This window comes from Pangasianodon hypophthalmus, chromosome 22, assembly GCF_027358585.1.
Source record: "Pangasianodon hypophthalmus isolate fPanHyp1 chromosome 22, fPanHyp1.pri, whole genome shotgun sequence".
Classification (NCBI taxonomy): domain Eukaryota; kingdom Metazoa; phylum Chordata; class Actinopteri; order Siluriformes; family Pangasiidae; genus Pangasianodon; species Pangasianodon hypophthalmus.
In genome coordinates, this window is record NC_069731.1 from 2,827,860 (window position 1) to 2,849,859 (window position 22,000).

Consider the following 22,000-nt stretch of genomic DNA (forward strand, 5'->3'; position numbering starts at 1 on the left):
AGTTGGGAGACGAGTTGCTTATGGAAAGATAGTCAATATTCCGATTATTGGAGGAGAGATGCACAATACTGTTGAGCCTCGGCTCATCGCTCGGTCTGTGTGTGTACAGAAAACACACACTTTACCCTCAGACGGTTGATTTTTTAAGGACTATCTGGGGATGATGAAGTGATAAAAGCTGTCTGTAGTACACAAAATACCGAGACTGATAAATATTGCTTCAGCTCTTGCTAAGCTCTTCGTTGTTTCCTTGTCAAATATTTACATTCCATCTTGTTTTCAATACGGATGTTAGAAAGTTATTCCAAACAGCATTGCAATCATTACACAGCGCCTTCCAGGAATCTGTTTTCCTTTCTAAATGTCCCAATAATTAATACTTTCTGATTTCTGTAAAACTGTAACAATGTCAATTATTAAAAAAAGGATGAATAAAATTGAAATGAGTCGAATTGTTTAGATTTATTTGTTCAACACTGAACTTGGCTCTTACTGGCTATTTAAAAAAAAAAAAGGTTGGGATTTATGCTCTATTTATGTTCTTCCTCTCGGTGTCTCTCTTCCTGCTGGGATAACACTCAAACAGATGGCACAGCACACACGGTTCTGAGTTGCTCAACACTCCTGACTCGTATCTGCATTAGATTAGCCAAGCTCAAACCCAGGTGAGGGGAGCGAAGCAGGCTCGCATGCTGACAAATATTTTCCTTCTGCTCCATTTTGAACACAGAGTCTGATAGTGCTAGGTTTAATCGTGCTGCCTGGCTTAATGCTGGAGTCTTTCTGAAAATAGACGGAAATTCAGGCATTCTTGTTCTGGATCCAGACAGATTTACCAATCATGTTGAACGCTCAATTCTGATTGGTCAGGAGGTGTTGATTAGTTTCCTATAACAAAATTTATATAAAAAAAAAATTATAATAAAATTTTATATTAATGAGCTCGTTCTATTATGTTATCATTTGTGTAGCAACAGAACTTCCACAGAGACTTTTATTGCGAATACACCACACAAACTGATTAAAAATGTGTGTAATCATGTATATGGTGCAGTTCTCCATGCAGAGACGTTTATTTAGCATTTATGGAAGGAGTCTTCAGTGTCAGTGCTTTGTAACAATCAGAGGAAAAGCTTGAACTCTGAGTTTTCCAACAAGGGAAAGTCGTCATTAAAAAAATAAATAAATACAAATAAAAAATAAAAAAATTAAAAACTACTGCTGTACTTAATGAGGAGTGGACAAATAAAAACATGCTTGCCTATTCCCAAGGTTTGGTTGCCAGAAATGTAAATAACTAGGCTGAAAAATCGGTAGCCAGGCTAATTCAAGCTATGTGTCGAGCTAATCAGCTAGTGCATCCACTGCTGTTTTTGGTTCAATGCTTTATCTTCCATTATTTCACAGTTCAGCTCTCAAAAGCAAATCTTAACGGGGCTGTACAATACGATGATATATCATCTGTATCGCGATTAATTAGGACACTGTATATTTTTCTGAGATATTGTTGGCACCGTGATTAAACGTTGGATTTTAAGTAGCTGACTATGTTAGAATTTAATCTTAAGAAAAATAGTGTTAATTTATTTTTGTATAAATTAAATGAGACTCAAGCTCAGGGTTTTTTTTTTTGTACATGAAACACTCTGCAAACCTGTAATGTAATATGTATAATTGAAACGTATTCGCATATCGTGATATAATATTTTTGTCATATTGTCCACTCCTATTTGAAACAGGAACAAGAGAAAGACACAGAGAGAGTGAGTGAGACTTCAAGCAAGCGAACCTGTTTCTTAAACTGTTGGCACTCTTCAGGAGTGAGCGTATCTGCCTTGGCGATCAGAGGGATGATGTTCACCTTCTCATGCAACCGTTTCATGAACTCGATGTCCAGCGGCTTCAGTCTGGGCGAGAAAACGAGACACAAATCGAACATGCAGCAGAGGATACAAACACCAGACACATACGAAAAGAGCGTGAACTCATCACAGAGCTGATATGAAGCTGACAGACACAGACAGAGATTCTTCCATGTTCAGCACATTCTCGGCTATTTTGCCCAAGGCTGAAATGAAAGTAACCCTTCCTCTTGGCCTAACCATGGGTGTGCTGTGGATTTCCTGCCAGTTTTCTGGTTGTGATAACGGTCGGCTGAGTGTCTGTTATTATCCATTTTGATTGGTTTGTACAGCCGGAGCTCGGAGAGGACACGGAGTGCACAGCAGAAATGTTGGCTGCATCCCAGTGTCCGTGCTCTTTTTCGAATGAAGAGAGACTATTCCCAGTTCTCCTTAGCTTAGGGTGGGATCCAGAAGTCTATCACCAGGAACTGATTAAACAGTTATTAAAATCAGCTGTGGCTTAATTAATTTTTATTTCTCAAATAATATGACATTACGACAGTAACAGAAGTCAAGAGAAGTTTATCTTTATTGACTGAACACAGCAGGATTGGATAATTAAAAGACAGCTGTACTCAAGGAGTCATTATTAGGTGTTTATTGTCACTTAACATTGGGAAGAAACTTCACAGCATCACACGCCATTTTTTTATTTTAAAAATGAAGATATATTTACTCTTTAAATAAGGATTGATCAAACAGCTAAAAATACATTAATCTCAATTAGGATTTTGTAAATTCTCTATGTCGTTTTGGCATCTTCAGCTTTTTACTCATGTTCTGAAATACTTTTTAATCAATGCACCTATACAACATGATACGATCAGTGCAGCTGACCACAAAGTGATTGTAAGAGAAACCAAATATACAGGGCCATAAACAGCCGACAGACAACATGCCTCGTTATCTGTCTGTTATCTAACAGCCATAAACAGTAGGAAATGGGTGCGTTGCTGTGGGAATTCAAGACTCTGCACGTGCCCTCGACACTTTGAGCTCAGACACGAAACACATCAACCCACGAGGCAGTTTAAACTCTAATCGGCAGCTTATACAGCTTTGATAAACCCTCGATAATATTCCCGAGCTTAGACTTTTTTCATGCTAACGTGTTCTGTTCATATTCGATATTAATATATGAGCACATGTTTTTTTGGGACTTGTCAATACCGATACCAATTCTGGTACTGGAACATTTTATTTAGCTCTGTATACGTATGCGGCTTGCTGTCGTGTGCTGCAACGAGCTCCTCGTGTTGAGTTTTATGCTCAAGATGTTATAGTGTTTAAACGGAGTGTTTAATAGCGAGAGTGAGGACAACCAAGCTGAGAGCACAGACCAGTATCAGCGAGCGTGGTCATTAAAAAAAGACCACAAGGTGCTATGAACTGCACCTCGACCCACAAGCAAAGTGCAGAGCTAAACCACGAGTGAATCAGTGCTCAGTACTCGCCAAAGTGAACTGCGCTTACATTCTTCCTCATGATAAAATGTCAACGTTCCTATGTTGTAATAAATCACGAAATACGTCCCGACTGCTGTCGTTCTGTGTCGTCTGTTAATTAATGCAATAAGGCTTAGGACAGACGTTGGTACTGAAACACTGGACTGATACCCAAAACCACTACTGGTATCAACGCATCCCTAATAGTAATCCAAAGTCTTCTAGTATTGAGATCGCAATGTATTTTTAGTTTTATTTCTTTAAATGCAGTATTGTTTCATCTCTAATATTCAGCTCTGTTTAAGCATACACACTCATTCTCTTGCTTTTACTCCCCAGCCAATCAGAGCAGGCCTGATATCTGAACCAAATACGATTGGTTAAATGTGAAATTATCATCACTGAAAACTGAGCGGAGACGAAATAAAGCTAAAGCTGGATGTAGCGTTTAAATCGTTTATGAGTAACACAAACTGAACATTCCTGACTCACCCGTGTCCTGAGGGAGCGATGAAGTACAGGCAGCAGTGAACTCTGTTGTCGGGCATCTGCCTCCTGTTAACACGCGACTCTGCGTTCAGGTAATCCTCAAACTTGCTGTCGATGTGATCGATGACCGGCTGCCAGCTACAGCAAACAGAACACACAGGCTTTACATTCACAGTGCATTCATTACAGTCTAACATACACACCTGACACACCGAATACACTATTTTACAACAAAATAAAAATACACAAAAGGTGAGTACAGGACTACTGCGCTCCTGTTAAGTACCTTTCATAATAAATGGTCATTTTGGGTAACATTTCTTAAGACAGAGCTAAATAAAACCGCTTTTCCCCATGACACAACCTGTCATCTGCTTTCGAAATAAAATTTATTAGAGGATGACGTGATGCCTGGTAAATTTAGCCACAAATCCTGCATGCTCAACTAGCTAGTGGACTAACAATGCTAATCTTAATAAAACAGTTGATTGTTAAGGAACATTTTGAAGATTCAAAATCGCTGACAATATGTCTATGCAAATCCTGTGAGAAACACGAGCTAGTTTAACAGCAGGTAGCTAGATATTTAGGTTGGAAGGAGGAAATAGTGGCACTGGAAATTTGCATATCATTCATAATTCATAGATCTTGAAATTCCTTACAAGCATGAATGTGTAGTGATGTTCCTAGGCCATTTTTTAAATATCTCCTATTAATATAAGTTACAATATTAATATTTTATGATTAAACCACATTATTCTACATAGATAATTTTTAATAGTTTAATTTTTTGATGACATTCAAGTAAGGGTGGCCAATACGACAAAAAGATCAAATTTCTATGATATACGATGTGTTTCAAGATATTTAGGTTGCTTAACAAACTATCAGCAAAACGGTAGTGTAAAAAAATTACGTAAACTGTTAGTTTGATGGTACAATTATTTAATTTCTTCAAAAATAAATGACTTAAAACTGAAAAGGTGCAAACAAAATCTAATAATTTGAATAAATACTAATAAATCATTTGCAATTTTAGAGCGTCACTACAAAATCAACATCAAGTCAGCGCTGTCCAGATTCTGCGATTATTAATACAAACGATGAGGAAACTTAAGAGTAATTTAACAACACTAACATCTGTGAGGAATGAAAAGGAGTGTAAACTTGCGTGCTGTTCTGAACACACTCACCAGTTACTGTTATCTACAGCATCTCCAAACCCCGGAGTGTCCACCATCGTGAGCAGCAGCTGAACACCACCCTCCTTCATCAACACTTTAGACTGCTCGACCTGCAGCACAGAGCATTCACAAACACACACTCACAACGCTTTCAAATCCACGACTCGGACAGACCCACGCAGCACAGCGCGGTTGTACTTGAACTCTCCATTCTGATTGGTCAGAAGGTGTTTGTTCATTTTCTCTAAGAGTAATGCAGCTGCAATCCAGCGTGCTCATTCTAATACGTTATTGTTTCTATAGTAACATCTCGCTCATATAAACAAAATAAAACCCTTTCTGGAAGGAGGCGTTAATTTATCATTTATGGAAGGAGTCTCCAGCATCAGCGCTTTGTAACACCTGAAACTTTTTTCCGACATTTTGTGTTTTCCCAGTAACATGACCAGTTGTGAGGAAAAAAAATAGAGAAACTGGTGAGGGAACGACTGTAACAACTTATAGCTGCTGTAACATAAGTGAAACAGGAACCTGTCTGATAGACGTCCCACTACATTAAATGTAATTAGCAAAGAATAAAAAGTATAACGTGTCATTCTTTAATTAATTTAAAAAAAACAACTATTGGCAAATTGCTGTGGTATAAAAGGAATAAAACACTGTTATAGAAAACTAATCAATTTCATGGTGGTAACTGTGACCCTTCTGGATTAATTTCCTAAAAGAGCATGACATGGAGTCTTTTCCTTATTCCTTACATAAGAAGCCTTGCAACACCAGATAATAACCATCCATTATAGCAGTGCATATTAACATGTACTGTCTGTACATTAACTAAACATCTGACAAAAGCAGGGAATAGTTATGAATTCGTTGTTTTTTTTTCCCCCCCATACCCTATATGCACTACATGACATGAGTGAATCTCGCTCTCTTGCCTTTCACCCGAGCACTCCGCCACCTTTTCTGAACTTAATTAGAACGATGAAACACCTCAAAAACCTCAGGTGTGAAACTATGAAACAGCTGCATGTACTAACACGTAGCGCATGGCAGCGTAGCATTACTGTGGTATGCTGGGAAACCGAAGCTGGGGAAGATGCCTAAATAAAAACTTTCAGACTGGATCCTGTAGCGGTACCTGCACGGTTTTCTTGACTCGGTGTGACGGACCCGGGTGTTCTGAGGAGTACAGTTCGGTGAGGAAGAGAGAGTTAATCATCGTGGACTTGCCCAAGCCTGATTCACCTGAAATTGAGAAGGAATAAAATAAGTTTTATTTAGAGCGAAACAAGAGTGCAGTTTTAAATCATAGCAATGAGGAATAAAATGTTCTCAAACTAAAATCTCAGGTCTCAGGCCACGGTTCAGTTTCCTGTAGATGCACAGATGGTGATTGTCGTTGCTTTTGGCTCTGGAGGATCATTAATCTAATGATGACGGAGAGATGTTCGGCTCGTATCAAGGCAAAGAACGGTGTTTTTGTGCTTTGCCTTTGTGAGGCTTCTGGTCCCGTGCCTCCTGGCACTCAATGAGAATAACGAGATCCATGTGAGAGGAAAGTATGAACCTCAAAAGAACTGCGTCTCAGCTTTGAAGGTCCGATCAGGAAGCTGTGAAACGGCCGCTATAATGTTCCAACCGACCTTACTCCCTCATGTTTTATTAGCAGTGATAAATTCAGAACTCATCATTGTACCCAGAAAGAAATTACACTGTATTTTATTTATTTATTACGCAATTTAGGTACTTTACCCTTTTCTCTCTCATCTATTATCACTTTTATACACTGTTCTGTTAAAGCCCCTTGAAATGGCTTCAAAAGCCTTTCAGGTATAAAACATTTCTTTATATTCATATATATATATACAATATCATCAATTTTTATAGTTTATTACAAATAAGGACTAGTTGCATGACTGTCAGTTTCTTAAATATCTAATGTTTAATGTGATAAACAATTTAATTATTTATTATCAAACTGCTAATCATTTACAGTTATTCATTTATCAGCATTTAACATTAGATATTTAAAAAAACCCAACCGCATGATGCAAACACTGGCATGTTCGTAGAAAACACAACCTGCTAGAACCTCGCTCCTCCTTTGGTCATTTTATTGCTGTCCAGATGCGAGATATTTATCACTGAGGAATTTATTACAGACGTCCCCTTGATAAACTAATCTGATCCGAATAAGACTTTAGCTGGGATTTGATTCTGTGTGTTGATGCATTTCTTTCTGAAACAGGAAGTTGTTGTGTTGAAGTGCTTGACTGACTTACAAAACAGCATTCGAGATACTGCACACACCCCTGCTGAATTTAAACAAACCCTGACAGGATCTTAGCTAAACACTGAGAACAGTGTACAGATGAATGCGAATCCTACTGACTTGACGGTGTATAAAGACGGAATTGCGTTCTCGTTCAGTCTGAGGAAGCGGCACTGAAGAGCCCCTGGCTGGTAAAACACCTCTGAGATGTAACTACCTCTTACTAATGAATAAACTTCAACCTTTTTTTTTCTTAACCAAGCGATGGTTAGAAAACGGAACAGTGGTCAAGAAGATGCACAGCCAAAAACGCACTGTTAATGTGCTACTACTGTAGAGCAAGACACGCCTCCAGGGGCGGGACATATACAGCTCCCAAGAGCGTTTAATTGGATGGTCATGACTGAAGTTGACGTATGTGCCATCACAAATATGTGGAAAATTTTCCCGGAACTATAAAATTAAATTGAGAATATTTCCAAAATTACGAGTCAGGTATGAATCAAACGAGAACCTTAACTTTAATTTATTTATTTGCATTGTTTACTGCAAATAGGAGTCACAAAAGTGCATCAGGACCAGTATAATACTGTATTGGTCTCCACAACAATAAGGGAAAAGTACAAAATGCTCTTACACACCAGTTTTAATTTAATACTAGATCTCAGGATTAGCTAACATTAATACTCCCCATGTAAACACTCAACTTGCTCATGTTTTAAACTGCAACAGTGACTGATATTCGAAACAACTGAATGATTTTCAGTCTAAAATTCTTAACTTTTTTATCTTCTCAGTGATCTGTACATGTTTTACTTGAAGGTTTTGTATACTTTGTCACTTGACCTTTTACATGCTTGTCTATGTAGAGAGTTTCGCAACATGTGCTTGTGATCTGTCTGTTGATTTTATCTTTTTTTTTTATTTATTTATTTTTTTTTGCAACATGTCTCTTTTGAAAACGTAATCTTGATCTCAACAAGAAATCTGTAGAAATAAATAAATTCAGCACACTAAGTGTAACAGCTGTAACATAAGGAACGTTTTTAATATTGGTATTTAACAGGCTGTTTAATGCATTTTAAATCCCAGATGTTTCGTTCTTCGGAATTGAGCTCGGGATGACAGAACGAGGAAGGAATGAAGGAAATGTGCTGAACACAAACTTTTCATGAAGCAGCTCTGTGTGCTCGGCCCAAGAAAAGTGTCTTTTTGCAAATAAGAGAGGTGGGACGATTTGCTGCAGGGGAAAAGAAGAGCCTCTGTCTTCACTCAGCTATTTTACAAACTCAGAACGGTGCAAAAAAACTAAAAAACATCTAGTGAGCATCAGGTCTGCACTGTTATTGATGAGTAAGAGCTCAGAGGAGAATGACCAGACTGGTTTGAGTGGACAGGGTGGCTACGGTAACTCAGATAACCACTCTGTACAAACGTGATGAGCAGAAAAGCAGCTCGGAATGCACAAACATTGAGGGAGATGGGCCGCAAGAGCAGATGATCCATTCAGGTTTTACTCCTGTCAGCCAAGAACAGGAATCTGCTGCTATAGTGGGCAGAGGATCATCAAAACCTGACTGATTGAGGGAAGAGAACACAGTTGCAGAATTGTGGCTCACTGGATGTTTTTTGTTTGTCGCACCATTCTGTGTAAACTCAGCAGTTTGTCAAATACTCTGAGCATGTCGCAGTTTTCAGTATATCTGTACAGATCACGCGTTGATATTATTTTGCATAATTTCCTCACTTCACCTGAAATTCAGCAGGATTTTTTAAATAATCCACGTCAGACGTCTAACGACTCTGCTTTTTAAAAAAGTCTCCATTTTGCACAGGCTTTTTTTTTTTTTTTTAAAAACCTAGGCAGGATGTGAAATCACTGCCTCTCAACCCAGGCTTCCTGTATGGTTTTATCCTGACAGCGTTTACAACGATCGTCAAGAATGCAGTCTTCCAGTTGGCTGACGTTCAATGCCAGACAGGAAATTCAAAGTGCTTGTGCGCACACGGCCCATCACTTAAACATGCTTTATTACGGTGATATATCAGCGCACGAGCCCTGAGGTCACACTCCACACGCAGAAAGCGACTGTTCTCTTACCCACAACCATTAGTGTGAACTCAAAACCCCGTTTCACAGACTTCCGGTAGACTTGGTTGGGGAGGCTGGCGAAGCCGACGTATCCCTCGAGATTCTTCTGCTGCTGCGGAAAAAATACGACACACACTTTTCATTTCATACTTCTGAAAGACGATTCTGCTCAATTACAAAAAACTTCCGAATACATATGCTGCATCACCATAAAGTATTTATTTTAGACTAAAGGTTTAGCATTAAGCCTGATATTCACTCTAAAATATTTATTTTAGGCTAAACATTTAGCATTAATGCTGATATTCAACTTAAAATAATGATTTTACACAAAATCTTTAGCGTTAATCCTGATACTCACTGCTGTTTGTTTAAATCCAAGCGGCGTCCGGGGGAAGCCGAGGTTAACGTTGAAATGAAGCCAGCGATAATGTCCAAGTGTCCAGAATTTGTTTTCCCACAGGAAGATGCATTAGTGTCCAAAAAAATAAGTGCAGTATCATGAATCATGTAATAAAATAAGTGCGAGAAAGACTATGCAGAAACTAAAGACAATCATCTGGCTAATATCACATCAAAAATATCATCACGATACACAGAAGACATTTCTGTGTGTATTACAATATATAGGATTGCTAAAATATAAAACAAATCATATTTGTAGGTACTTTTCTGACTTGATACTTAACATAAATCAGAAAGTATTAAGTATTAAAGTCATTCGATGTGTCTTGCACGTGAATCAGGGAGTGTAGATCAATTTTTGTCGGACCGATTTTTGGATAGAAATCAGTTTTTATTTTAGACTGAAGTGATGGGAGCCTTCGTTAATCTTGTAGCTCCGGTGCAAAGCATAAAAAGATATTCTGAAATCTACAATTGGGGCCAAATTGTTGTTGCAAACAGGAGATCGGAAGAGACAGAACATTAGACGAGATCAGATGCAATCAGTCGTGGTATATGTGGCGAGATCTGCTGCTCCGGTTAACGCCACAGACACGCGACTTCACATTACTGGGAAGATAGTTTTCCTCATCGGCCCTCGGGGCGGCGAAGCCGACGCTCAGGTTTAGGAATGAGCCGCGTTCGGATTTTCATCTGTGCAAGCATGAAACATAACCCCTAACCCCTAAGGACAGAGTGAAGCTGCAACATGTCAGAAAGCACTTATGGGAATTCAACTGTTGAGAATTTCTCACTGCTGTTTTGTCAGAGTCTGTGTGTTACAGCAGTGGATCCCGGCGCTCGTATTGGAGAACCGCGGGTTCTCCAGGACCAGCGCTGAGAACCCGCGTCCTACAGCGCACCGACTTTCGAGTACTCAGACTGACACGCTAACGTTCCTTCATGTGTCCAAATTATGTATTTCTTTTCTCACTCTTTTTTTTTTTTAAATGCTGTGTTTGTGAACAAATAGGAACTGGGAAGATTCCGGTATGACCTGCACCCAATCAGACGCTAGAGTGCATTAGCCCCGCCCATGTGTACAAACTGGGCGGGGCAAATTGTCCTACTGTAGCTTTCTGTGTTCAACTACAGCTCGTAAACATTCAGCTAGGGAAAAAAAAAAAAAAACAACAAAAGAACTAGGAAAGTCGGGATGCTCTCCTCAAACCCGCCGTTGTTTCAAAATGGCCGCTCGCAAACGTCAACCCTGACGTACACTGCGTTCACGACAACTCAGAATTAACCAACTCTGAACCTCCTACTTCTGACCTGCCAGGAGAAAAGGTTCATTTGAACGGCTCTCCAGCTCGTAATTCCTACTCGGAACATCAGATTTTTTCCCCGAGAGCTCCGACTTCGCCGAGTCGCGATTGCGTGACGTCACGTCAACATGGCGGCACTCAGAGTGAAAAGTAAGAGCAAGAAATCAAAGCACGATTTTAGGTTTTTAAACAGTCTTTAGAGTTTCTGTTTATATTTGAACAGAATTCTGTTTGCTTTCTGCAAGATTTTTTTTTCATCAAACAACGTTACTAACAGTGAATTATCACAAACAAGTCTTTCAGTCAAGTTTCTGTAGCCAGCTTACAGTAAGCAATCATTTTATTTCCGACCTCAAGCAGCTGATTTCACGCCTTTTTCGTAGTCGTTTTAGTCGTGAACGCGTCATACGTTAATGTTCACCTTGCGAGCGACCATTTTGTAACGACGCTGATGTTGAGGAGACGTTCCCGAGTGTTCGTTTTTTTCCCCTCCCACAGTCGAAGGTTTATGAGTTATGATTTATACACTGCATGCTACTGTAGAAGGGTTTACCTGCCCAGTTTGTGCACAGGGGCGGGGCTAATGCGCTCTAGAGAGCATCTGATTGGATGCAGATCGTACAAGTACAGGATGAGTCATCGAAAATGTTTCACTTTACTACAGAAATAAAACAAGATATATATAGTGTATATAAATATACACTTTTATTTAAAAAAAAAAACTACATTTTGATTTCATGGAAACTTTAAACGCAAAAAAAAAGCATGGATAAACTTCTTTATTAATTATACAAGTGAATAAGTGAAGCTTTTAAGCCTTTTTTTATGGAGTTTTGAAGCGCGTGCATTGACTAAACCTTATCTATCTAATCAAGCTAACCAGGTTAGCAGCATTTTTACACGGTGAGCTAATCTCCACATCTCCATACCAAATTTATCACGCTTTTCCACCACCTACGTTCAATATTACAAAGGTTCAGGGTGCTCCAAATGTACATAAGGATAAACAACAACAACGACAACAACAACAACAAACGTTTTCTTGTTAGCTTAGCTTAAACAGAACTACAGCTAGCTAGCTAATAAAGCTAAGCTAAAGCCTCCTCCGTATGTTTGCTTAACCACATAGTTAGCTAGAATATTCCTTTAAAAATATTTAACCTCAATTTTAGCCGCTGTAATGTTTCCTGACTTTTTTTTATGTATTTATTTGTCATTTATGTGACTAGCCACTACCCAGAGCAATGACACATAAAGCGGAAAAAAATCACAGGAAATGCCTAAACTCGCGGTCTAGCTGAAGCTAACCTCAATATGTTTTAAAAAACAACATTTAAAAAAACTGTAACTACTAAAAACCATCATCTCTTCGACTTTTTGTTCTGAATTGTTGTGTAGTAATTAAACAGAGCGAACGCGAGTTTTCTTACCCATAATATTGCCGTTCAGAGCTGCTTGAGAAACCAAGCCGACATTCCCCTGCTAACACTTCCGCAAAAAACTCTACGCGCCTTACGTCACGTAGCCGCGGCACAGCGGCTCCGGCTTACGCAAAGTGCGCAGCGGCGCTTGGAGAATCGCCACCAGAGGAATCTGAATCGCGCCATGCGCTGTAGATTAAAAAAAAAGAAAGAAAAAAAAAGAAAGAAAAAAGAAAAATTAGCTTAAAAAAATCGCAGAAATAGTTTTCATATCTGGGGAAAAATGATATAAAATTTGATAGACAGATATACACATTAAAGTATTATATAAATATATTCTTACTAATTATAACATTTATTTATTTATTTATTTATTTATTTTAAAGCTCATAATCAACCACAAATAAATTAGACAGACAGACAGACAGACAGAGACAGATAGATAGATAGATAGATAGATAGATAGATAGATCTGGGCTCTGTTATAGGGGGCTTTATTTATTTATTTATTTATTTATTTATATTTATTAATCAGTAAGTGATTTTATCCTGTAAATGTTTCTGGCTGCAGAGCAGAAAGTTTGAGAACATCAGCTGTAGAAATCTTCACAGATTTAATTCAGTCCCTGATGAAAGTGCTGACATGAAGGTTTGTCTCTTGTGTCTCTATAACATAAAGAATCTCAGAAATTAATAAGAAATAAACTTGCGTATTGTTCAGAGTAAAAAGAGGCTGTGGTGGATTCATGAGCATCAGACAGCACTTGATGAGTTCATGCAAACATTATAATCACTCATCTCTCTGTAAGTCACATATCCTGCTATCCTAACCCTAACCCTAGACAGATGATTTCATATGACACTTTTGCAATTTTCTTAATGTACGTCTCATTTTTGTTTTTATTATTTGTCTTTATTATTGATTTTTTAGATATTTCAGTTTACTTTTTTTTTTTTACTTTATCTATCGTTATTTAATATAATTTAATTTTATTTATTTGAGTATTATATATTTTCTATGTACAAGCAGGACGTTTTTTAAAGGACAGAAAATAAAAACTGTTAATATTAATTAAGTAAAGGTCTGACTTTTAATTTGAAAATATTTTGCCTCTCATTAATGACACTTCCGTGTTTTCCAACGTGAGTCGAATCCCAAAATGGCTTCACATAGATACGAAGTGCACTAAGTAGAGTGCAGAAGCCTTTTACAAAAGAGCTCACATATAATTATAACGGACGGATTTGGAATTGTTTTTGTCGCATTTTTTTCACGTTGTACGTTACTAAATAAACTTCATCATTAATGGCTATATTATATTGATTAAGCGTGCGCGCGCAGTGAAACCCTTTATGTGTAGGGCACCTAAAGAGGCCACAGTGAGCGGTTTGGGATGCGGCCTTGCTAACTGACAGCATCGTGCTCGTGCACGTCCAGCACTAACAGGAAGGTCACTATGTTTCCAAACGTGGATTTTTAAAGCAGGACAAAAAAACAAACACCCAAACAAACAGGATAACTAGGAGTCAAATTAAAGTTAAGGTCAAAAGTCGAGGTTTATTTTTAACTAGAGCGCAAGCTTGCTAGCTAGCAGGCTATAGCTGTGAAGTGTGTATGTAACTGCGTGTGTCGTGCCGCAGGTGTTAGCATGAGCTCGAGCTCCGGACAGGGACAGGGAGCCGCCGCGGGGCTCGCGGTCACCGCAGAGTCTCCGGTTGGAGGCGTCTCTGTGACGGGGAACATCCGGAGACTCTACAGCCACGTGCGGCTTGAAAACCTGGCCGCCGGGCTGAGTGGAGGTGTGGTGTCCACCATGGTGCTGCACCCGCTGGACCTGGTTAAAGTCAGGTTCGCAGGTAAAGTCTCTCTCTCTTTCTCTCTCTCTCTCTCTCTCTCTCTCTCTCTCTCTCTCTCTGTGTCTCTGTCACTCACACACACGTGGGTGCAGTCGTGCACAATAAACCTAAGTCTTGATCTACAGTCCAATGTTGCCAACTTTTTTTTTCCCCCAGGAAAAATTAGCTAACACATGTTCAGAAAAAGTCGCCCCAATATGACGTCACAGACTCATCTGTATATGCACCACGATCGCACGAATATGCAAATGAAACGCACCAGGACGGTATGAATATGCAACATGACGCCATCGACTCATTTGCATATCCATGCGACCATCATGCGCAAAATTTTTCACGTCAAAACATCAAAACCTGTTACCCGAAGAAGGAAGCGTTTCTGAGCCACTGTGTGTCGTGCTGTTACAGAAAACTAATCAGTGACGTGGTGGGGTGATGAAGCGGACTTCCTGTTACCACTCCGGAGTTGATTATTTTCCTGTAACAGCATGACTCTTATTCCACAGCAACTTGCCGGCAGTTGCATTATTGATAAACACGTCGTTGCTTTTATCCATTTGTAGTTACAGTTAATGTCTGTAAAACAAGTTAGTACTTCTTATAGGAGCGATAAATAGTCCATTTATGAGATATTGAGATAGCCAAATAAGCTGTTTAATCACTAAACGTTTCGTGTCGCGAGAATGAATCCCGAAAGCATTCAGAAATTAGGTTCATGTGGGTAAAAATATCTTTGGCCAACCACAGACAAGGTAATTGCATAAATATCGCATAAAAATGTAATTGCAGTAACTAAATCTGGATGGTGTTTATTGAATCCCCGGTGTGGATCACTTCCTGCTTTTCCTGCTTGTATTCTCCCCGTGCAGTGAGCGACGGCTTGGAGCTGAGGCCGAAGTACCACGGCATTTGGCACTGCATGAGGAGCATCTGGCAGCAGGAAGGACTTCGCGGCTTGTACCAGGGGGTCACCCCGAACGTCTGGGGCGCCGGGGCGTCATGGGGTCTTTATTTCTTCTTGTAAATACCCCTATTTCTATTTAAAACATTACCACTTTATTTGTACATGCTCATTTAATAACCACTTTTTTAAAATAACAGTTATAATGCCATCAAGGCGTATGTCAAGGAGGGCCGTCAGACGGAGCTGAGTGCCACGGAGCACCTGGTGTCTGCAGCAGAAGCAGGTCCGTTCTGCTCATATCTGATACACACACACACACACACACACACACACACACACACACACAGGGTCAGAGGCTCAAAGCCTGTGTCAGAAATCCAATCAGCAGTCAATAATGTTGTCTTTGATGACTGAATGAAAGATACTACCGAGAGTGAGTCAGATGTAGACTGATTTTAATTGTTTTTTTGGTTATTTTTGAGTAAAAATAGTAAACACTCTTCAGCTACAGGAAAATAGAACTGCTGCAGTTATACTCTCAGATCCGGTTTGCTGTAGTCGTGTCACTTTTTAAACTAGCTGGAATGGGAAAGTAGGAGTGGCGTACACAAAAAACACACTCTTACCTGATTTTTCTGTGGGCCATGAACACCGTGCCACTATTTACAAAAGACACGACACCAAACACACTACGCAAGTTGTGTAAAAGGAAAAGCGCCTGTCTGTCATTCCTACCAGATTTTCTCACACTAGCACTTCACTAGATGTTTGCTGCTAAACACAGCTATAGGTCAAATGTATAGATGGGGATAAATATATTTATATATTATATATAGCTGGAGAGAACTCAGTGAGGTGAAGGTGTTCACAGGTCAGATTAGGTAAAGATTATTATTATTATTGTTATTATTGTTATTATATGAAAATATGCCTATATGCCGTGATACACAATCATGTATCATATACAGATTTTCGTATACAGTGAATCATGAAATGATCATTTCGTCATATCGCACATCCCTACGGTGAAACATGGTGGTGGTAGCACCATGTAGTTGTAGAGATGCTTTTCATCAGCAGGGACCAGGGAACTGGTCAAGGTTGAAAGCACGATGGATGGAGACGAGTACTGGGTACAATCCAAGTACAGTTAGCACAATCTTAGAAGTAAACGCTTTTCTAAACCGCTGTACATCGACGCTCTCCGTCCAGTCTGACGGAGCTCGAGCAGTTTTATATCTATAACATAAGATGCTATTAAATAACATATCAGTAGTATCAGAAAGTTTTTTAACACTTGAAACTGCTAGAGGCTTTAAATAAGGTTATGAGAAATGCTTCACTGCACCTTATCCAATATAAGAAGCCCACGGGATGTCACGACTTACAAAGCATATGATATTAATAAAGCTTAACGAACCCCCTGCCCCACCCCCCCGACTGTAATGGGCATTGATTTGGCCTGCAGACATGTTGCAGAGTTTATTTTTTTATTATTATTTTTTTAATTTGATGTTTAATCAGAGTTGTTGCTGGTTTACAGGAGCGATGACTCTCTGCCTCACAAACCCGATCTGGGTGACAAAGACACGCCTGGTTCTGCAGTACAGCTCCGATCCAAGCCAGAAGCTGTACAGGGGCATGGTGGACGCGCTGGTGAAGATCTACCGTCAGGAAGGAGTAGCGGGACTCTATCGGGTAGGACGTGGTGTATATCGGGGTGGACAATTTCCCTGTATGATCAACATAACACTCTTTCAAAGAGGACGATGTTAAACACAGCAGCAGGGCAAGGGTTAAGTTATTAGGTTTCGGGTTTCTGAGTTCTGTGGTTTCACTCGACCCTCAGAAGTCGTCTTGGAGGAAACACATGCACATGTTCGCTCTCAAATTACCCTATTGGCAGCTGTCATGAGAGAACATATACTTAAAATGAAAAAAAAAAAAAAAAAGATTTGCTTCAGGAGACTCCAGATTAAAAAAACAGATCCAAATAATAGGATCGGAACAATTTAGATATATTTTTCTACTTCTTTAACAGTATCTTCTATAATGTAGGGCTGTAGTTGACAATATGATATCAATATCATGATACACGTTTAAAAATATCGTGTCAGTGCTTTTATAACTCCTTTGTTACTGACAGAAAAACTGACTGAAGATTAAAAATTGTTTCTTTTCTTTTCTTTTCTTCATGACCACGATTTATTAATGTCAGCTCACAAAGTTCACCTCAGAGAGTTGATTCAGAGAGTTGACTCGTTGATGAATGACACCTCACCATGTATTTTTAGATGTATGTAATGCGAAAGTAACAGCATTGCTTACATCTTAAAAAAAAAAAAAACACCCCAAATGGCTCATATATGAGAGTTGACTCACAATGTTCACCTAAAAGAGTCGACTCAAAGAATCTACTCATGAACAACACGTCACTAATTATTGGTATATGGAGGTAATGCAAAAGTAACAGCACAGGCTACAGCTAAAAAAAAAAATCACATGTGAGTCAGCTGTCTCAAAGAGTTGACTCATTCATGAACAACACATCACTATTTCTGTTCAGATGTTGGCAATGCAAAAGTTACAGCATTGTCTACATCTTATAAAAACACTCTCAAATGGCTTATATATGTGAGTCAGCTCTCAACGTTCACCTAAAAGAGTCGACTCAGGGTCGACTCGTTCGTAAATGACACATCACTATTGTTTTGTAGATGTAGGCAATGTAAACGTAACAGCGCTGCTATCATCACAGCCCCAAATGGCTTATATATGTGCGTCAGCTCACAAGAGTCAGTTCACCTAGAGGAGTCGACTCTAAGATTCAGTTCCATGAACGACACATTACTGTTGTTGGAGGTCATTTTGGAGGTATTACACACTGTTTGTTTTTTTTTAACCACTAATAATGAAGCATAGTTAATCCAGTTTTTGAATTAGCTCAAAAACGAATTTTACTTCCATCAATAAATATGGTCCTTGTGGAATTGAAGGGGCAATATACAAATACAGATATGGCTGATTCAGTTATTTTGCAACTTGCTGTCTGTCTTGTCCTAATGTGACTCCTAATCAGAATCATTTTCTTCGCCATATACCTTTACATGTATAAGGAATTACCATCTTAATATACAAATATTGCACCTTAAGCAGAAATGGTAGGCTCAGTTGTAACTGACGTTACAGTGGAGGTAGAAATAGCAGCTGGATACAGTCCAGTCTGCATTAAACAGAGTGGAACAATTGTGATATACACTCAGCGTCCACCTCGCTAGTAACACCCGTACAACTGCGCATCCATGCAGCCATCCAATCAGCCAATCATGTGGCAGCAACGCAACAAACTACAGTGATTCTTTAGGATTCTTTTAACAAGTGCCTCTGCATTAAGTCATTTCAGGTAGATCAGAATTTCCTCGAGTAGGCTTGAGCTGAACTTCCAGCACTGACCATCGGGTGGTGCTCACGCTCCAGGGAAAAAACACACTGACGCAATAAAATAGTTTTTCCAGCTCATTCAGTGTGTAAAATATCAATAAATCTGAGTTGTTTTTTTTTTTATTTCCCCGTGGTTGAATTGGCTGTTTTTACTGTGTACAGGGGTTTGTTCCCGGCCTGTTCGGGACGTCTCATGGAGCTCTGCAGTTCATGGCATACGAGGAGCTGAAGAGAGACTACAACAAATACAGAAACATGCATTCAGACGCTAAACTGGCAAGTGCAAAAGAAACAGTGTTCAAGCAGTTTTACAGATGTCTGAACGGTCTGAAGAAATCCACTGTAACCACAGCCATGACGTTATGTCGTCTCTTTCCTCTGCAGAATCCATTAGAGTACATTACAATGGCGGCTTTGTCCAAAGTCTTCGCCGTGGCCACCACATACCCGTACCAGGTGATCCGAGCTCGCTTGCAGGATCAGCACGCGAGCTACAACGGGGTGGTGGACGTCATCCGGCGGACGTGGAGGTGAGACGACCATAAAGTCACCATGAACGTGTTTGATTAGGAAGAAAATTCACACTGAGGATGTGCGAGAATTAGTGAAGCTCTTTCTAATAAGATTCCTGGTTGAGAGATTTTTGTCACTTTTTTTTTCCCTTGTTTCATGCAGGTCTGGGAGATTTGACAATGCAGATGATATCAATATCACGATATATTAACATCATGATGCATTTTTCAGAGCATCACTGATATCGTCATGTGTCAGTGCTAGAAGTGTATTATATACTCACAGCTTATATTTATCGTTTTTTATCTTTTCCTCATGAAATACAAATTTTTATCTGAATAAAACATATTTATAGAAACTATAGTTTCTTATAATAGATTCACTCTTTTTGTTGGTAAACCTTAGCAAAGGTAAATAAACATGGAATTGTAATGTTCTAGTGTATAATTCTGTGATTTTTACCCTCAACGAGGTCAAAGCACATACTTCTTTAACTATATATATATATATATATATATCAGATGTAGTAAAGATTAAGCAAAAAAAAAAAGGAAAGAGTAGTTTTGAACAAAAGTGCTTTATCAGCTGTGCCAGCAAAGTGCTTCAGTACGTCGTGTTCCTCAGGAGACTTTGTGTTCTTTGCTTATTTATTTATTTATTTGTTTGTTTTTTAAAATACGTCTGCTGTTAGCGCCGAAGTACACTGCAGTTCTTCGACTCCTCCTCATATATCTATACAATGTATACACACTCAGTATTTAGGCAATATTTTGCTTTCACAACCTCAGTGCCATGCAAATCACATCTATTTTTTATATCAAACATTTTTATAACAGCTCATTTTTGGAAAAAAAAAAAGATAGAATCTTATAATCCCAGGGTCTTGTTAAGTATCGTGACGTGATATTTTTATGATATCGCTCACCCCTAGTGAAGCAGTTTCATTCATCCGTCTTCAGTAAGCACTTTATCCTGGTCAGGGTTGCGGTGGATCCGGAGCCTGTCCCAGGAACACTGGGCACAAGTCAGGAATACACTCCAGTTCATAACACACTCATTCACACCTAGGGCTAATTTAGCGTAGCCTGTCCCGACTAGCTGCATGTTTTTAGGAGGTGGAAAACCAGAATCCGGCGAGCACACAGGCCAAGAGGTGACCATGAGAAGCCCCACACAGTCAGTAACCCGAGTGCTGGTCATATTTTCATAATGATTGATGAAAACACAGAGGAATTCATTTTGTCTGTTGGACTTTTTTGGGAATTTGCGTGGACAAATGAATGGGATTAGAATGGATTTATAAAACTATATAAATACTTTTTTTTGTACATTTACAGCACTTTTCTCCCAGCCATGAGTGTTTTAAGACTCCAATTAACTGACTAGATCGAATGTATTTTTTTATAGCTGTCAGATGATTTATCTTGTCTTCTCTGGGTAGGAACGAGGGAACTTTGGGCTTCTACAAAGGCATGGTGCCCAACCTGCTCCGGGTGACGCCGGCCTGCTGCATCACCTTCGTGGTGTACGAGACGGTGTCCAGCTTCCTCCTGGACCAGCACAAATGAGACCAAGCTGAGGGGGCGATCGCAGAAAGTTAGCGCCGAGAGAGATGCTAGTTTAGCACGGAGCGTGAGCTCTCGCTGGGCCACGCCGCAGACCAGACCACCAGACGAGAGGTGGAACGAGGGTTCTCATGACGCAGACATGATGTGGCTCTTGTATAAAGCTAAACTGTGAACTGGTGCCGCTTTGAGTTTACATGTTCAGGATACTTTGGAAAGACTGTGTTTGTATTTGTGTGTGTGTGTGTGTGTGTGTGTGTGTGTGTACAGACAAGACACCAAACAGAACTGAAGCAATGGATAGATGCATTCAAATAAACCCAAAGGGATGGTTTAGCAAGAAAAATCAAATGTAAACAATTTTCCTTTTACCTCAGAGTGTATGGGTCTTGAAATTTACTTCCTTAGTTTTGCACTGGAGCTAGGGAGTGAGTGGGGGTCGTGGGAGCGGGCGTGGCGGTTGTGGGCGTGGGGGTTGTGGGAGCGGGCGTGGCTGTCATGTAAGAACTAAGGGGGCAGCTAGTGCTGTCTGTGTAATCCCGCCCCCTTGGCCCCGCCTCTCAGAGGCCGAATGTGGAAATTTAGGGGAAAAGCTGGACGTGATTTGTGTGTGTGGCGGTCTGGAAAACCCACTGGATGTCACTGCGTTAAATTTTGGCAAAAACCAAAAATGTTAGGTCTCTGATATACTTTAACACCTCAAGAAATCATAAATATATTTCGTCAAAATATTTATTTATTTTCTAACCTTGCCTTGGCGTCATTCTGCAAAGATTACAATGGGTAAGCAGCCATGTAGTTCCACTTTGGACTCACATATGAATGCAGATAGAAAAAAAAGTGACATTACGGAGCTTAACAATGCCATTTGAAGCATATATAAAGGTTTGGCCAGATAGTTTCATATACGATGTTGAGTTGCCTGTATTAGCATCATAGCTCCAGGGCAAAAATAAAGAACACTGGGACACCTAAGAATATCTTCGGCTGCTTTTAAGGTAGCTAGAAAATTTTTTACATTTGATTTTAGCGATAAACTGTTTCTTCCCTGCTTTAGTTCAATAAAAAAACTGGACATCATTTGTCATTTTCAGGTGTAGACCAGTAAAGGAATAATACGACGTATGGATTGGAGAGAAAGATACGCAGTGGTGTGAACTGCGTCTACTTTATGTTCATTATTTATTGAAAGTCTTATAAA

General features: G+C 39.5%; 2 protein-coding genes across 3 annotated transcripts in view; one reads left to right on the forward strand and one right to left on the reverse strand.

Moving 5' to 3' along the window:
• The window catches only part of septin7b (septin 7b), an 87,433-nt gene that overhangs the window by 7,191 nt on the left and 58,242 nt on the right, over positions 1 to 22,000 (reverse strand). Inside the window, exons 2-6 of the mRNA XM_053228100.1 lie at positions 9,399 to 9,501; positions 6,164 to 6,270; positions 5,032 to 5,132; positions 3,842 to 3,976; positions 1,790 to 1,907 (exon numbers count right to left, since the gene is read on the reverse strand). Of these exons, the coding sequence (XP_053084075.1) occupies positions 1,790 to 1,907; positions 3,842 to 3,976; positions 5,032 to 5,132; positions 6,164 to 6,270; positions 9,399 to 9,408 (471 nt within the window). The 5' untranslated portion in view covers positions 9,409 to 9,501. The remainder of the gene's footprint in view (positions 1 to 1,789; positions 1,908 to 3,841; positions 3,977 to 5,031; positions 5,133 to 6,163; positions 6,271 to 9,398; positions 9,502 to 22,000) is intronic.
• slc25a32b (solute carrier family 25 member 32b) lies at positions 13,876 to 21,879 on the forward strand. 2 transcript variants are annotated; one of them, XM_034297895.2, is made up of 7 exons: positions 13,876 to 14,376; positions 15,246 to 15,396; positions 15,478 to 15,563; positions 16,824 to 16,978; positions 18,884 to 18,997; positions 19,106 to 19,251; positions 19,397 to 20,646. In XM_034297895.2, the coding sequence occupies exons 1-7, from the start codon at positions 14,169 to 14,171 to the stop codon at positions 19,443 to 19,445; spliced, it is 909 nt and encodes a 302-aa protein (XP_034153786.2). In that variant the 5' UTR covers positions 13,876 to 14,168; the 3' UTR covers positions 19,446 to 20,646. The 2 variants fall into 2 exon arrangements, with proteins under 2 accessions (XP_034153786.2, XP_034153785.1); XM_034297894.2 differs by lacking the exon at positions 19,397 to 20,646 and adding an exon at positions 20,676 to 21,879 and having other exon boundaries at positions 13,878 to 14,376.

Bases quoted from the DNA above. Each gene is read 5' to 3' on its own strand.
- slc25a32b (XM_034297894.2), top strand. From the start codon at position 14,169: ATGAGCTCGAGCTCCGGACAGGGACAGGGAGCCGCCGCGGGGCTCGCG. The intron at 15,564-16,823 runs GTCCGTTCTGCT...GCTGGTTTACAG, and splicing joins GGTGTCTGCAGCAGAAGCAG to GAGCGATGACTCTCTGCCTC. The intron at 18,998-19,105 runs GCAAGTGCAAAA...TTTCCTCTGCAG, and splicing joins TGCATTCAGACGCTAAACTG to AATCCATTAGAGTACATTAC.